Source organism: Procambarus clarkii, chromosome 33, assembly GCF_040958095.1.
Source record: "Procambarus clarkii isolate CNS0578487 chromosome 33, FALCON_Pclarkii_2.0, whole genome shotgun sequence".
Lineage (NCBI taxonomy): Eukaryota > Metazoa > Arthropoda > Malacostraca > Decapoda > Cambaridae > Procambarus > Procambarus clarkii.
In genome coordinates, this window is record NC_091182.1 from 23,244,813 (window position 1) to 23,261,457 (window position 16,645).

Below are 16,645 nucleotides of genomic sequence, written 5' to 3' on the forward strand. Positions count from 1 at the left end.
TAAAATAACATCTTCAAGTTTTGTCTCCGTGAGTGCAACAATGTCTGGTGTCTGCAGCTGTATTATATCACTTAACTCCAGTATCTTTGATCTTACTCCATCTATGTTGGTGTATGCAATCTTCAGGAACTTGTTCCCCCTCTTCTTATTTTTCACTCCCCCTCTCTCTAAAGATTTTGTTGGTTTGCCTTTATGTACCACTTTACTGGCCTGCCTACCCCTATCACTTTGTAGAAAAAAGAATTTATTTCTTCTTCATTCCTGCTCTTATTTAAACGTTTTGCCTCGGCGAGGTTCAGTTTCAGCTTCTCTCTATGTTCTTTTGAAAGATCTCGTCTTAACGACCACACTTTCCCATCCTCATCACTTTGTAATTTTCTAGCATTCCTTAGTACTTCTTCCATCTGTTTGGCACCATTTAGGGTGATCCTCAAAGATCGATCTTTCCCTTTTACATATCTGCCTATTCTCCTGTAGTCGCACACATTCTCTATGGTTGTAAGACCTTCCACGAGGCCAACAATTTTATCTACTACTTTTGTTTTCTTCTACAGCTCTTTCTGACCTAGATGTTATCTCCTTTTCTTTGCAGCCAAAAATTATCAGGGACTCACTCCGATCAACTGTGTTTTGCACCAACTTCGGGTTAGATGCCAATTCTTTTCTCACTTCCAGCCTAATGTTTGTTTTATCTTGGTTGCTGCAGTGTTTGGCTTCCTTTACTGCTTCTTCAATTTTTCCTTCTCCTTGCATGGCCACTTGTGCATAGGTGAGTTGCATCTCTTTCTTGCACTGTGTAACTTTCTCCATCTGTGCTGACAAAGCTGTTTCTTCTGTTGAATTTCCTTACCTAACCTATTGTAGTCATTTATGTTTAAATTTACTTTAACTTCTTCCAAAGCTATTTTTAAGAGTTTATTTTTTCTTCCATGGCTTTGCAGTTTGTTTCCAATTGATTCTTATCCTTGTACAAGTCTTTCACTAAACCCTCAAGACATACAACTTTGCTATTTAAATGGTCATTACTTTCTTTCAATTTACTAATTATTTCTACATGAGAGTTCACTATAGTATCTAATTTTACCAACTTGTTGTATAGACTGGTTATGTCAATGATTTCTTCATTGAATCCATCCAGCAAAATCAAGGTCTATTTTGTATTTCCTCTTGCCGGCGGCCATCTTGAATGTTCTTCTCTGCACTGGAAACACTAGGGCAACTTTTTCTCATCCAATTTTTCACTTCCCTTGGCACATTCCTGTTATCTCACCTAGTTTTCAAAAGCACTATACCTTTATGTTCTCTGGGACACCACTCACTATCATCATCCTGTACTACAATACTTAGGATTGTTGAAATATGCTGGAGCTCCTCTTGTCTGCCTCCTGGGAAAGAACTTGGGATTATAACTCCCAAGCGTGTGTGTGTGTGTGTGTGTGTGTGTGTGTGTGTGTGTGTGTGTGTGTGTGTGTGTGTGTGTGTGTGTGTGTATGTGTGTGTGTGTGTGTGTGTGTGTGTGTGTGTGTGTGTGTGTGTGTGTGTGTGTGTGTGTGTGTGTGTGTGTGTGTGTGTAATATATTCTACAGACAAAATAACTGGGTCGGTGTGAATAATGTAATTTATTTCATTAATATATTATTTCCGAATGTCTATAATAATAATAGTGTAGTGTGTACCATAAGTGTGGAGTATGTATAGAGGGTTATTGACCACTGGTCTATGGTTTATGTGTAGCGGTTTAAGGACGGAGGTTACTATATGTGCAGCTTGGTGTCAGTAAGGAAGAAATCTTTACAGAACTGTAAACAAATTCCTTAAACTGGTCATATGAAGAAGAGAGCGGTGATGCCTGTGCCTCGTGGTCTAATTGGTTGTTAGCGGCCTGCACGTGAGGTGGTCTGAATGCTTGTTAGCGGCCTGCATGGCAGGTGGTCTGAGTGGTAGTAAACGGCCTGAGAGCATGTAAGACTGAGCGGTAGTTAGCGATCTATATGACCGGCGATCATGGCCGTACTTATCAACCTGACTATAAGAAATAATCTGAGTGACAGTAAGCAAGCAGAGCGAATGGTAGCGCTCTCTCTGAGGAGTAACCTGAGTGGTGGTTAGCGATGTGAGGGGGATAGGTAATTAGCAATTTGAGTTGCTACATAGCAATAAGGGCTAAAAACGCCTTCATTTGACAATTACGTGGCTGCTTGAGTGGTTAGTCACTAATCCTGTGGCAATAACTTCATTACTGGTTGAAACAATTCAGAACAACAGCGGCTAGACCTGTATCTAGAGGCAGTAAACGTGTATTGCCTTTGTTTACCTGTGTTTTGTTCCAGGGGGATGCTGGGAGTGGAGCAGGGGGGGGGGGAGAAGAAAGTTAAAACGGGTCAGAAAGGATTTGGAAGAGGAAAAGGGGGCAGCAGGAGATGAAGGGGGCAGCAGGAGATGAAGGGGCAGCAGGAGATGAAAGGGGCAGCAGGAGATGAAGGGGGCAGCAGGAGATGAAGGGGGGCAGCAGGAGACGAAGGGGGCAGCAGGAGATGAAGGGGGCAGCAGGAGATGAAAGGGCAGCAGGAGATGAAGGGGCCAGACGGAGATGAAAGGGGCAGCAGGAGATGAAGGGGGCAGCAGGAGATGAAGGGGGCAGCAGGAGATGAAGGGGCAGCAGGAGATGAAGGGGGCAGCAGGAAATGAAGGGGGCAGCAGGAGAAGAAGGGGGCAGCAGGAGATGAAGGGGCAGCAGTAGATAAAGGAGGCAGTAGGAGATGAAGGGGCAGCAGGAGATGAAGTGGGCAGCAGGAGATGAAGGGGCAGCAGGAGATGAAGGGGCCAGACGGAGATGAAGGGGACAGCAGGAGATGAAGGGGGCAGCAGGAGATGTAGGGGGCAGCAGGAGATGAAGGGGCAGCAGTAGATAAATGAGTCAGTAGGAGATGAAGGGGCAGCAGGAGATGAAGGGGGCAGCAGGAGATGAAGGGGGCAGCAGGAGATGAAGGGGGCAGCAGGAGATGAAGGGGGGCAGCAGTAGATAAAGGAGGCAGTAGGAGATGAAGGGGCAGCAGGAGATGAAGGGAGGGGCAGGAGATGAAGGGGGCAGCAGGAGATGAAAGGGCAGCAGGAAATGAAGGGGCCAGACGGAGATGAAGGGGGCAGCAGAAGATGAAAGGGGCAGCAGGAGATGAAGGGGGCAGTGGGAGATGAAGGAGCAGCAGGAGATGAAGGGGGCAGCAGGAGATGAAGGGGGCAGCAGGAGATGAAGGGGGACAGCAGGAGATGAAGGGGGCAGCAGGAGATGAAGGGGGCAGCAGTAGATAAAGGAGGCAGTAGGAGATGAAGAGGCAGCAGGAGATGAAGGGGCAGCAGGAGATGAAGGGGCAGCAGTAGATGGAGGCAGCGGGAGAGGAAGGGGCAGCAGGAGATGAAGGGAGAGGCAGGAGATAAAGGGAGGGGCAGGAGATGAAGGGGGCAGCAGGAGATGAAGGGGGCAGCAGGAGATGAAGGGGCAGCAGGAGATGAAGGGGGCAGCAGTAGATAAAGGAGGCAGTAGGAGATGAAGAGGCAGCAGGAGATGAAGGGGCAGCAGGAGATGAAGGAGGGCAGCCGGAGATGAAGGGGGCAGCAGGAGATGAAGGGGCAGCAGGAGATGAAGGGGCAGCAGTAGATGAAGGGGGGCAACAGGAGATGAAGGGGGCAGCAGGAGATGAAGGGGCAGAAGTAGATAAAGGAGGCAGTAGGAGATGAAGAGGCAGCAGGAGATGAAGGGGCAGCAGGAGATGAAGGAGGGCAGCCGGAGATGAAGGGGGCAGCAGGAGATGAAGGGACAGCAGTAGATGAAGGGGGGCAGCAGGAGATGAAGGGGGCAGCAGGAGATGAAGGGGGCAGCAGTAGATAAAGGAGGCAGTAGGAGATGAAGGGGCAGCAGGAGATGAAGGGGGCAGCAGGAGATGAAGGAGGGCAGCAGGAGATGAAGGAGGGCAGCCGGAGATGAAGGGAGCAGCAGGAGATGAAGGGGCAGCAGGAGATGAAGGGGGCAACAGGAGATGAAGGGGGCAGCAGGAGATGAAGGGGCAGCAGTAGATAAAGGAGGCAGTAGGAGATGAAGAGGCAGCAGGAGATGAAGGGGCAGCAGGAGATGAAGAAGGGCAGCAGGAGATGAAGGGGGCAGCAGGAGATGAAGGGGCAGCAGTAGATGAAGGGGGGCAGCAGGAGATGAAGGGGGCAGCAGGAGATGAAGGGGGCAGCAGTAGATAAAGGAGGCAGTAGGAGATGAAGGGGCAGCAGGAGATGAAGGGGGCAGCAGGAGATGAAGGAGGGCAGCAGGAGATGAAGGAGGGCAGCCGGAGATGAAGGGGGCAGCAGGAGATGAAGGGGCAGCAGGAGATGAAGGGGCAGCAGTAGATAAAGGAGGCAGTAGGAGATGAAGAGGCAGCAGGAGATGAAGGGGCAGCAGGAGATGAAGGAGGGCAGCCGGAGATGAAGGGGGCAGCAGGAGATGAAGGGGGCAGCGGGAGATGAAGGGGCAGCAGGAGATGAAGGGGCAGCAGTAGATGAAGGGGGGCAGCAGGAGATGAAGGGGGCAGCAGGAGATGAAGGGGGCAGCAGTAGATAAAGGAGGCAGTAGGAGATGAAGGGGCAGCAGGAGATGAAGGGGGGCAGCAGGAGATGAAGGAGGGCAGCAGGAGATGAAGGGGGCAGCACGAGATGAAGGGGGGCAGCAGGAGATGAAGGGGGCAGCAGGAGATGAAGGGGGCAGCAGGAGATGAAGGGGGCAGCAGGAGATGAAGGGGGCAGCAGGAGATGAAGGGGTCAGCAGTAGATAAAGGAGGCAGTAGGAGATGAAGGGGCAGCAGGAGATGAAGGGGGCAGCAGGAGATGAAGGAGGGCAGCAGGAGATGAAGGGGGCAGCAGGAGATGAAGGGGGCAACAGTAGATGAAGGGGGCAGCAGGAGATGAAGGGGGGCAACAGGAGATGAAGGGGGCAACAGAAGATGAAGGGGGCAGCAGTAGATAAAGGAGGCAGTAGGAGATGAAGGGGCAGCAGGAGATGAAGGGGGCAGCAGTAGATAAAGGAGGCAGTAGGAGATGAAGGGGCAGCAGTAGATGAAGGGGGCAGCAGTAGATGAAGGGGGGCAGCAGGAGATGAAGGGGGCAGCAGGAGATGACGGGGGCAGCAGGAGATGAAGGGGGCAGCAGGAGATGATAAAGTGAAGGGGACCGAGGTCAGGTTAGTGGGCATGATCAGCGAGGTCAAATTACAATGCCCCCCTCCCCCCCCCCCTCCTACCACTAATGACCTGACGGCCGTTCCCTGGGTCTTTACTCCATTAGTTCCACTTCGTTACAAGTGGTTGCTTGGTCGGGACTGCCTGTGCCCTCGTTACACCTCGCCAAGGGTAGTTAGTTTGCTCGTAATAACAGGGTTCTTATTGGTGGTCAAAGAGGGTCGTTAAGGGGTTATTATATAGAGTTTTTGGTATGGTTATTAGGCTTTAATTAGGTTTATTATTTGTGGTTGTGTTCATGAGAGAGGAAGGAACGCTGCCCTCAGGGAAGACGGATGTACAAGTTCGAAGTCTGGAGCATGATTTGAAGCCAAATTTAAAGCGATGTTTGGAGCCTTATAAGCACCGAGACTGTGAAAGCTTAAGGTATAATGTGTTATGATGTGAGAGAGGGAGAGGAGCAGGGGAGTGAGGTGGCTGTAACCATGATCGCTGCCGCCTCTCACAATCATCGATCTCACTCTCCTGGGGATAAATGTTCGCGTTGGCGTGATTTATGGTCGGATATTTGAGTGTGTGTGTGTGTGTGTGTGTGTGTGTGTGTGTGTGTGTGTGTGTGTGTGTGTGTGTGTGTGTGTGTGTGTGTGTGTGTGTGTGTGTGTGTGTGTGTGTGTACTCACCTAATTGCACTCACCTAATTGTGCTTGTGGGGGTTGAGCTCTGGCTCTTTGGTCCCGCCTCTCAACCGTCAACCAACAGGTGTACAGGTTCCTGAGCCTACTGGGCTCTATCATATCTATACTTGAAACTGTGTATGGAGTCAGCCTCCACCACATCACTTCCGAATGCATTCATTTGTCAACCACGCTGACACTAAAAAGGTTCTTTCTAATATCTCTGTGGCTCATTTGGGCACTCAGTTTCCACCTGTGTCCCCTAGTGTGTATGTGTGTGTGTGTGTGTACTCACCTATTTGTGTCTGCAGGATCAAGCATTGACTCTTGGAGCCCGCCTTTCGAGCATCGGTTGTTTATAGCAATGACTCCGGTCCTATTTCCCTATCATACCTATCTTGAGGTTATCTTGAGATGATTTCGGGGCTTTAGTGTCCCCGCGGCCCGGTCCTCGACCAGGCCTCCACCCCCAGGAAGCAGCCCGTGACAGCTGACTAACACCCAGGTACCTATTTACTGCTAGGTAACAGGGGCATTCAGGGTGAAAGAAACTTTGCCCATTTGTTTCTGCCTCGTGCGGGAATCGAACCCGCGCCACAGAATTACGAGTCCTGCGCGCTATCCACCAGGCTACGAGGCCCCTGTTTTAAAATTAGTACCTTACCTAAAATACCTAGTTTTAAAATTATGAATAATATTTGCTTCCACAACCTGTTCCTGAAGTGCATTCCATTTTTCCACTAATCTCACGCTAAAAGAAAACTTCCTAACATCCCTGTGACTCATCTGAGTTTCCAGCTTCCACCTATGTCCCCTCGTTCTGTTACGATTCCGTGTGAACATTTCGTCTATGTCCACTCTGTCAATCCCCCTGAGTATTTTATACGTTCCTATCATGTCCCCCCCTCTCCCTTCTTCTTTCTAGGGTCGTAAGGCACAGTCCCTTCAGGCGCTCCTCATACCCCATCCCTCGTAACTCTGGGACGAGTCTTGTTGCAAACCTTGAACCTTTTCCAGTTTCCTTATATGCTTTTTTCAGATGGGGACTCCATGATGAGGCGGCATACTCTAAGACTGGCCTCACGTAGGCAGTGTAAAGCGCCCTAAATGCCTCCTTACTTACTTAAATGATGTTCTAACTTTTGCCAGTGTAGAGTACGCTGCTGTCGTTATCCTATTTATATGTGCTTCAGGAGATCGATTAGGTGATACGTCCACGCCCAGGTCTCTTTCTCGCGTCGTCACAGGTAGGCAGTTCCCCTTCATTGTGTACTGTCCCTTTGGTCTCCTATCACCTAGTCCCATTTACATAATTTTACATATGCTCGTGTTGAACTCCAGTAGCCATTTTTCTGACCATCTCTGAAACCTGTTCAGGTGCTCTTGGAGGATCCTGCAATCCTCATCTGTCACAACTCTTTTCATCAACTTTGCGTCATCCACGAACATCGACATGTAGGACTTTACTCCTGTAAACATGCCGTTAACATATATTAGAAATTAAATTGGTCCCAGCACCGATCCTTGAGGTACTCCACTCATTACTGTTCGCCAGTCCGACTTCTCGCCCCTTACCGTAACTCTTTGGCTCCTTCTTGTTAGGTAGTTCCTTATCCATGCTAGGGCCTTTCCTCCCAACCTTGCCTGCCTCTCGAGTTTGAACAGCAGTATCATGTGCGGTACTGTATCAAAGACTTTTTGGCAGTCCAGAAATGTGCATTCTGTCCAACCTTCTCTGTCCTGTCTTATCCTCGTTATTTTATCATAGAATTCCAAATGGTTGGTTAGGCATGATTTTCCTTTCCAGAACCTATGTTGATGTTTGTTCACAAACCTAACATTCTCCAGGTGTGCAACCAGTCGTAGCCTAATTATTCTTTCAAGTATTTTACACAGGATGCTTGTCAGTGATACGGGTCTTTAGTTAAGTGCCTCCTCCCAATCGCCTTTCTCGAAAATCGGTACGACGTTTGCCGTCTTCCAGCAACTGGGCAATTCTCCCTACATAGTGACTCATTAAAGATCATTGCAGGAGGCATGCTGAGAGCCTGCGCTGCTTCTTCTAGTATTCTCGGTGATACTTTGTCTGGTCCAACCGCTTTATTTGCATCCAGTGTTGTCAACTACTTCATTACCTCCCCTGCTGTCACCTCTATATCTGATAGTCTTTCATCTAGGGCAATCTCTTCTAACAATAGGAGCTGCTCAGGCTCGGTTGTGAACACTCCATGGAAATTGGCATTCAGTGCCTCGCAGATTTCCATGTCACTTTCAGTATATGCCCCCTCTGTTTTCCTTAGTCTTGTCACCTGGGCGTTCACCGACATTTTTCTTCTTATATGGTTGTGTAGTAATTTAGGTTGCTTTTTCGCTTCGTTTGCAATATCCACGCCCCTTTTGTTCAGTTTCTTCGCTTCCATACATGCCCTATTATACCATGGATTCTTCTGTTGCTTCTCGGATTTTTCCCTTTGGGCCGGGATGAACCTGTTTACTGCCTCCTGACACTTTTGGGTAACATAGTCCATCATACCTTGTACAGACTTATCTCTGAGGTCTGTGTCCCAAGGTATTTCACTTAGGAAACTTCTCATCTGTTAATAATTCCCCTTTCGGTATGCCAGCCTTTTGATTCCTAGTTCTTTTTTGGGGGAGATAAGTCCTAGCTCTACCAGGTACTCAAAGTTCAATACACTGTGGTCACTCATTCCCAAGGGCGCTTCAATCTTAACTTCCCTTATATCCCACTTATTTAGGGTAAATATCAAATCAAGCATTGCTGGTTCATCTTCTCTTCTCATTCTTGTTGGTTCTTTGATGAGCTGGCTTAGAAAGTTTCTTGTTGCCACGTCCAGCAGCTGAGCTCTCCATGTTTCTGGTCCTCCATGCGGGTCTCTGTTCTTCCAATCTATCTTCCCATGGTTGAAGTCTCCCATAATTAGTAGTCCAGATCCATTCCTGCTAGCAACAGAAGCTGCTCTTTCTATTATGTTAATGGTGGCCATGTTGTTTCTATCATATTCCTGTCTAGGTCTTCTGTCATTTAGTGGTGGATTATATATGACTACGACTATAATTTTTTTCCCTCCATTTGTTACGGTACCTGCTATGTAGTCACTGAAACCTTCACAGCCATGAATATCCATCTCCTCAAAATCCCAGCCTTTTCTTACCAGCAGAGCTACACCACCCCCACCTCTTCCTTCCCTCTCTTTCCTCATAACATAATAGTCCTGTGGGAACAATGCGTTTGTTATCATTTTCGAGAGCTTTGTTTCTGTGTTGTGTGTGTGTGTGTGTGTGTGTGTGTGTGTACTCACCTAGTTGTACTCACCTAGTTGTGCTTGCGGGGCGTTGAGCTCTGGCTCTTTGGTCCCGCCTCTCAACCGTCAATCAACAGGTGTACAGGTTCCTGAGCCTATTGGGCTCTATCATATCTACACTTGAAACTGTGTATGGAGTCAGCCTCCACCACATTGCTTCCTAATGCATTCCATTTGTCAACCACTCTGACACTAAAAAAGTTCTTTCTAATATCTCTGTGGCTCATTTGGGCACTCAGTTTCCACCTGTGTCCCCTAGTGCGTGTGCCCCTTGTGTTAAATAGCCTGTCTTTATCAACCCTGTCGATTCCCTTGAGAATCTTGAATGTGGTGATCATGTCCCCCCTAACTCTTCTGTCTTCCAACGAAGTGAGGTTCAATTCCCGTAATCTCTCCTCGTAGCGCATACCTCTCAGCTCGGGTACTAGTCTGGTGGCAAACCTTTGAACCTTTTCCAGTTTAGTCCTATGCTTGACTAGATATGGACTCCATGCTGGAGCCGCATACTCCAGGATTGGTCTGACATATGTGGTATATAATGTTCTGAAAGATTCCTTACACAAGTTTCTAAAGGCCGTTCGTATGTTAGCCAACCTGGCATATGCTGCTGATGTTATCCTCTTGATATGAGCTTCAGGGGACAGGTCTGGCGTGATATCAACCCCCAGGTCTTTCTCTCTCTCTGACTCTTGAAGTATTTCATCTCCCAAGTGATACCTTGTATCTGGTCTCCTGCTTCCTACCCCTATCTTCATTACATTACATTTGCTTGGGTTAAACTCTAACATCCATTTGTTCGAACATTCCTGCAGCTTGTCCAGGTCTTCTTGAAGCCTCAAGCTGTCCTCCTCTGTCTTAATCCTTCTCATAATTTTGGCGTCGTCAGCAAACATTGAGAGGAATGAGTCTATACCCTCTGGGATATCATTTACGTATATCAGAAACAGTATAGGTCCAAGAACAGAGCCCTGTGGGACTCCACTGGTGACTTCACGCCATTCTGAGGTCTCACCCCTCACTATAACTCTCTGCTTCCTATTGCTTAGGTACTCCCTTATCCACTGGAGCGCCCTACCAGTTACTCCTGCCTGTTTCTCCAGTTTATGCATCAACCTTTTATGGGGTACTGTGTCAAAGGCTTTCCGACTGTCCAAAAAAATGCAGTCCGCCCATCCTTCTCTTTCTTGCTTAATCTTTGTCACCTGATCATATAATTCTATCAAGCCTGTAAGGCAAGATTTACCCTCCCTGAACCCATGTTGTCGATTTGTCACGAAGTCTCTTCTCTCCAGATGTGTTACTAGGATTTTTCTCACAATATTCTCCATCACCTTGCATGGTATACAAGTTAAGGACACTGGCCTGTAGTTCAGTGCCTCTTGTCTGTCACCCTTTTTAAATATTGGTACTACATTAGCAGTCTTCCATACTTCTGGTAGGTCTCCCGTTTCTAGTGACCTACTATACACTATGGAGAGTGGAAAGCAAAGTGCTCCTGCACACTCTTTCAATACCCATGGTGAGATTCCATCCGGCCCAACAGCTTTTCTCACATCCAGCTCCAATAGGTGCGTCTTGACCTCATCTCTTGTAATTTCGAACCTTTCCAAGGTGACCTGGTTTGCTGCCACCTCTCCTAGCGCCGTGACTTCTCCCTGTTCTATTGTAAAGACCTCCTGGAACCTTTTGTTGAGTTCTTCACACACCTCTTTGTCATTCTCTGTGTACCTGTCCTCGCCCACCCTAAGTTTCATCACCTGTTCCTTCACTGTTGTCTTCCTCCTGATGTGACTGTGAAGTACCTTTGGTTCGGTCTTGGCTTTATTAGCTATATCATTTTCATACCTTTTCTCAGCTGCTCTTCTTACACTGACATACTCGTTCCTGGTTCTCTGGTATCTCTCTCTACTTTCTGGTGTTCTGTTATTACAGAAGTTCCTCCATGCCCTTTTGTTCAGCTCCTTTGCTTTCATACATTCCCTATTAAACCACGGATTCTTCCTTTGCTTCTCTGTTTTTTTCTGTTGGGCTGGGACAAACCTGCTTACAGCCTCCTGACATTTTTGGGTGACATAGTCCATCATGTCTTGTACGGACTTGGTTCCGAGTTCTGTGTCCCAATGTATATCCCATAGGAATTTATTCATTTCCTCATAGTTTCCCTTTCGGTACGCCAGCCTTTTGTTTCCCATATGATGAGAATCATGAGCATGATGAGTATCATGAGCATGATGAATATCATGAACATGATAAGTATCAAGAGCAGGAGTGTGTGTGTGTGTGTGTGTGTGTGTGTGTGTGTGTGTGTGTGTATGTGTGTGTACTCACCTAGTTGTACTCACCTATTTGTGTCAGCAGGATCGAGCATTGACTCTTGGATCCCGCCTTTCGAGCATCGGTTGTTTACAGCAATGACTCCTGTCCCATTTCCCTATCATACCTGGTTTTAAAATTATGAATAGTATTTGCTTCCACAACCTATTCCTGAAGTGCATTCCATTTTCTCACTACTCTCACGCTAAAAGAAAACTTCCTAACATCTCTGTGACTCATCTGAGTTTCTAGCTTCCATCCATGTCCCCTCGTTCTGTTACTATTCCGTATGAACATTTCGTCTATGTCCACTCTGTCAATCCCTCTGAGTATCTTATATGTTCCTATCATGTCCCACCTCTCCCTTCTTCTTTCTAGTGTCGTAAGGCACAGTTCCCTCAGGCGCTCCTCATACCCCATCCCTCGTAGCTCTGGGACGAGTCTCGTTGCAAACCTCTGAACCTTTTCCAGTTTCATTATATGCTTCTTCAGATGGGGACTCCATGATGAGGCGGCATACTCTAAGACTGCCCTCACGTAGGCAGTGTAAAGCGCCCTAAATGCCTCCTTACTTAGGTTTCTGAATGATGTTCTAACTTTTGCCAGTGTAGAGTACGCTGATGTCGTTATCCTATTTATATGTGCCTCAGGAGATAGATTAGGTGTTACGTCTACCCCCAGGTCTCTTTCACGAGTCGTCACAGGTAGGCTGTTCCCCTTCATTGTGTACTGTCCCTTTGATCTCCTATCTCCTAGTCCCATTTCCATAACTTTACATTTGCTCGTGTTGAATTCCAGTAGCCATTTCTCTGACCATCTCTGCAACCTGTTCAGGTCCTCTTGGAGGATCCTGCAATCCTCATCTGTCACAACTCTTCTAATCAACTTTGCGTCATCCGCAAACATCGACATGTAGGACTCTACGCCTGTAAACATGTTGTTAACATACACAAGAAATAGAATTGGTCCCAGCACCGATCCTTGTGGTACTCCCTTGTTACTGTTCGCCAGTCCGTTTTCTCGCCCCTTACCGTAACTCTTTGGCTGCTTCCTGTTAGGTAGTTCCTTATCCATGCTAGGACCTTTCCCCCCACCCCCGCCTGCCTCTCGAGCTTGAACAGCAGTCTCATGTGCGGTACTGTATCAAAGGCTTTTTGGCAGTCCAGAAATATGCAGTCTGCCCAACCATCTCTGTCCTGTCTTATCCTCGTTATTTTATCATAGAATTCCAGAAGGTTTGTTAGGCAAGATTTCCCTGTCCAGAACCCATGTTGATGTTTGTTCACAAACCTAATGTTCTCCAGGTGTGCAACCAGTCGTAGCCTAATTATTCTTTCCAGTATTTTACAGGGGATGCTTGTCAGTGATACGGGTCTATAGTTAAGTGCCTCCTACCTATCACCTTTCTTGAAGATCGGCACGACATTTGCCTTCTTCCAGCAACTGGGCAATTCTCCGGACATAAGTGACTCATTAAAGATCATTGCCAGAGGCACGCTGAGGGCCTGTGCTGCTTCTTTTAGTATCCACGGTGATACTTTGTCTGGTGTGTGTATGTGTGTGTGTGCGTGTGTGTGTGTGAGTGTCTGCAGAATCGAGCTATGAGCTCTTGGACTCCGCAATTCTAAACAATAAATTTTTCCTCTATTATATCTACAACAGAGGAAGTAGCCCGTAGCCACTGTCTAACTCCCAGGTACCTGTTTACTGCTATGTAAAGGGGACATCAGGGTGAAAGAATCTCTGCCCATTTGTTTCCGCCTCGGACAGGAATCAAACCCGGGTCCTTAGTACTACGACCCCTGACTGCTGTTCACTCAGCCGCGTGGACAGTAATCAGCACAGCAACTCGAGCTGTGCGTGTGTGTCTGTGCGAGGATGTGGGAGAGAGAGAGAGAGATGCAGAAAGGCAGGATAGGCATCATGTAAAGAAACTCTGCCAAGTTGTCTCTCAATTTTTCCGTTCTCATTATATCTAACACATTAATCATGTTATCATACTCTTCATAACCGTATTCGTCAAATCATAATGATGATCATCATAATCATTCTTATACTGATGCTAATTGTACTGATCATGTATATGAAGTACATCATACTCATCATACCCATCATACTCATCATGCTCATGATACTCATCCTGCTCTTGATACTCATCATGTTCAAGTTATTCATCATGCTCATGATACTCATCATGCTCATGATACTCATCATGCTCATGATACTCATCCTGCTCTTGATACTCATCATGTTCAAGTTATTCCTCATGCTCATGATACTCATCATGCTCATGATACTCATCATGCTCATGATACTCATCATGCTCATGGTACTCATCATGCTCATGATACTCATCATGCTCATGATACTCATCATGCTCATGATACTCATCATGCTCATGGTACTCATCCTGCCTATGATACTCATCATGCTGATGATACTCATTATGCTGATGATACTTATCACGCTCATCATACTCATCATGCTTATCATGCTCAGCATACACATCGTACTCATCATGCTCATCATACATATCGTACTTATCATGCTCATCATTCTCATCATGCTCATCATGCTCATCATACTCATCATGCACCATCTTCTCAGTACAAACAGCAGCACAGGGGCCAAGATGTCTATATGTCTGTCTTGCCCAGAACGTCGTCATTAATCACTATGGCACCTCTCAGGTATCTCCCTGACTCACTATCACCAGGTATAGTGAGGAAGGTAACGGTGGTGGGGGTGGTGGCGTTGGTGGGGGGTGATGGTGGTGATGGTGGTGATGGTGGGGATGGTGGTGATGGGGTGGTGGTGGGGGTAGTGGTGATGGGGTGGCGGTGGTTGGGTTGGTGATGATGGGGTGGCGGTGGTGGAGGTGGTGGTGATGGGGTGGCGATGGTGGAGGTGGTGGTGATGGGGTGGCGGTGGTTGGGTTGGTGATGATGGGGTGGCGGTGGTGGAGGTGGTGGTGATGGGGTGGCGATGGTGGTGGTGGTGGTGATGTGGTGGCGGTGATGGAGGTGGTAGTGATGGGGTGGCGGTGGTGGAGGTGGTGGTGATGGGGTGGCGGTGGTTGGGTTGGTGATGATGGGGTGGCGGTGGTGGAGGTGGTGGTGATGGGGTGGCGGTGGTGGAGGTGGTGGTGATGGGGTGGCGGTGGTTGGGTTCGTGGTGATGGGGTGGCGGTGGTGGAGGTGGTGGTGATGGGGTGGCGGTGGTGGAGGTGGTGGTGATGGGGTGGCGGTGGTTGGGTTGGTGATGATGGGGTGGCGGTGGTGGAGGTGGTGGTGATGGGGTGGCGGTGGTGGAGGTGGTGGTGATGGGGTGGCGGTGGTGGAGGTGGTGGTGATGGGGTGGCTATGGTGGAGGTGGTGGTGATGGGGTGGCCATGGTGGAGGTGGTGGTGATGGGGTGGCGGTGGCGGATGGGGTGGTGATGGGGTGGCTATGGTGGAGGTGGTGGTGATGGGGTGGCGGTGGTGGAGGTGGTGGTGATGGGGTGGCGGTGGTTGGGTTGGTGATGATGGGGTGGCGGTGGTGGAGGTGGTGGTGATGGGGTGGCGGTGGTGGAGGTGGTGGTGATGGGGTGGCGGTGGTGGAGGTGGTGGTGATGGGGTGGCTATGGTGGAGGTGGTGGTGATGGGGTGGCCATGGTGGAGGTGGTGATGATGGGGTGGCGGTGGCGGATGGGGTGGTGATGGGGTGGCTATGGTGGAGGTGGTGGTGATGGGGTGGCGGTGGTGGAGGTGGTGGTGATGGGGTGGCCATGGTGGAGGTGGTGGTGATGGGGTGGCGGTGGTGGAGGTGGTGGTGATGGGGTGGCGGTGGTGGAGGTGGTGGTGATGGGGTGGCGGTGGTGGAGGTGGTGGTGATGGGGTGGCGATGGTGGAGGTGGTGGTGATGGGGTGGCGATGGTGAGGGTGGTGGTGATGGGGTGGCGGTGGTGAAGGTGGTGGTGATGGGGTGGCGGTGGTGGAGGTGGTGGTGATGGGGTGGCCATGATGGAGGTGGTGGTGATGGGGTGGCGGTGGTGGAGGTGGTGGTGATGGGGTGGCTATGGTGGAGGTGGTGGTGATGGGGTGGCGGTGGTGGAGGTGGTGGTGATGGGGTGGCCATGGTGGAGGTGGTGGTGATGGGGTGGCGATGGTGGAGGTGGTGGTGATGGGGTGGCGGTGGTGGAGGTGGTGGTGATGGGGTGGCCATTGTGGAGGTGGTGGTGATGGGGTGGCGATGGTGGAGGTGGTGGTGATGAGGGGGGGTGGCGATGGTGGGGGTGGTGGTGATGGGGTGGCGGTGGTGGAGGTGGTGGTGATGGGGTGGCGGTGGTGGAGGTGGTGGTGATGGGGTGGCGGTGGTGGAGGTGGTGGTGATGGGGTGGCTATGATGGAGGTGGTGGTGATGGGGTGGCGATGGTGGATGTGGTGGTGATGGAGTGGCTATGGTGGAGGTGGTGGTTAAGGATGGATGTGGTGGTGATGGGGTGGCGATAGTGGTGGAGGTTGGTGGTGGTATTCCCAAACACATAGGTTCGAACCGTCATCATGGCTCCTCTGGATTTTTTCATTGATATATCACACTACTTTGATTTCTTTGTACTCACCTAGTTGTGCTTGTGGAGGGGTTGAGCTCTGGCTCTTTGTTCCCGCCTCTCAACTTTCAATCAACTGATGTACAGATTCCTGAGCCTACTGGGCTCTATCATATCTACATATGAAACTGTGTATGGAGTCACTTCCTAGTGCATTCCATCTGTTAACTAGTCTGACACTGAAAAGTTCTTTCTAACGTCTCTGTGGCTCATTTGGGTACTCAGTTTCAATCTGTGTCCCCTTCTTCACGTGCCACCCGTGTTAAACAGTTAATCTTTGTGTCTATCTTTCTGTTATATTTAATGAGTGTTATGATTGTGTTGATGACAATAATAGCAGAGTATGATGATAGTGAATAGAACTGCTTTTCTGAGATGTCCATGCGCGGGCCTCGAGCCTGCTGACTGACCGGCTGTGTTGCTCGTGACAGTCTTGTGTAGACGGTGGTATATCGCTCCCAACACACCAGTCGCAAATGTGTTTCCCTAATTGATGGTGGCCTCTTAAAACCTCAAGGGCATTCTGATG

The 16,645-nt window shown here is 49.0% G+C and overlaps 2 protein-coding genes across 2 annotated transcripts; both read right to left on the reverse strand.

Annotated features, from left to right (window-relative positions):
- Positions 1-2,917: 2,917 nt before the first annotated feature.
- On the reverse strand, positions 2,918-5,230 carry LOC138370753 (proline-rich protein 36-like). The gene has a single exon (XM_069335351.1). It carries the CDS (start codon positions 5,228-5,230, stop codon positions 2,918-2,920), a length of 2,313 nt encoding a protein of 770 aa, XP_069191452.1.
- An 8,553-nt stretch (positions 5,231-13,783) lies between these two features.
- On the reverse strand, positions 13,784-14,125 carry LOC138370754 (sex-determining region Y protein-like). Its single transcript, XM_069335352.1, has one exon. The coding sequence runs from the start codon at positions 14,123-14,125 to the stop codon at positions 13,784-13,786; it is 342 nt and encodes a 113-aa protein (XP_069191453.1).
- Between the last annotated feature and the right edge of the window lie 2,520 nt (positions 14,126-16,645).

What these genes read in the sequence shown, in the direction of transcription:
- LOC138370753 (XM_069335351.1), bottom strand. Translation starts at nt 5,230, where the DNA reads ATGCCCACTAACCTGACCTCGGTCCCCTTCACTTTATCATCTCCTGCT.
- LOC138370754 (XM_069335352.1), bottom strand. Translation starts at nt 14,125, where the DNA reads ATGGTGCATGATGAGTATGATGAGCATGATGAGCATGATGAGAATGAT.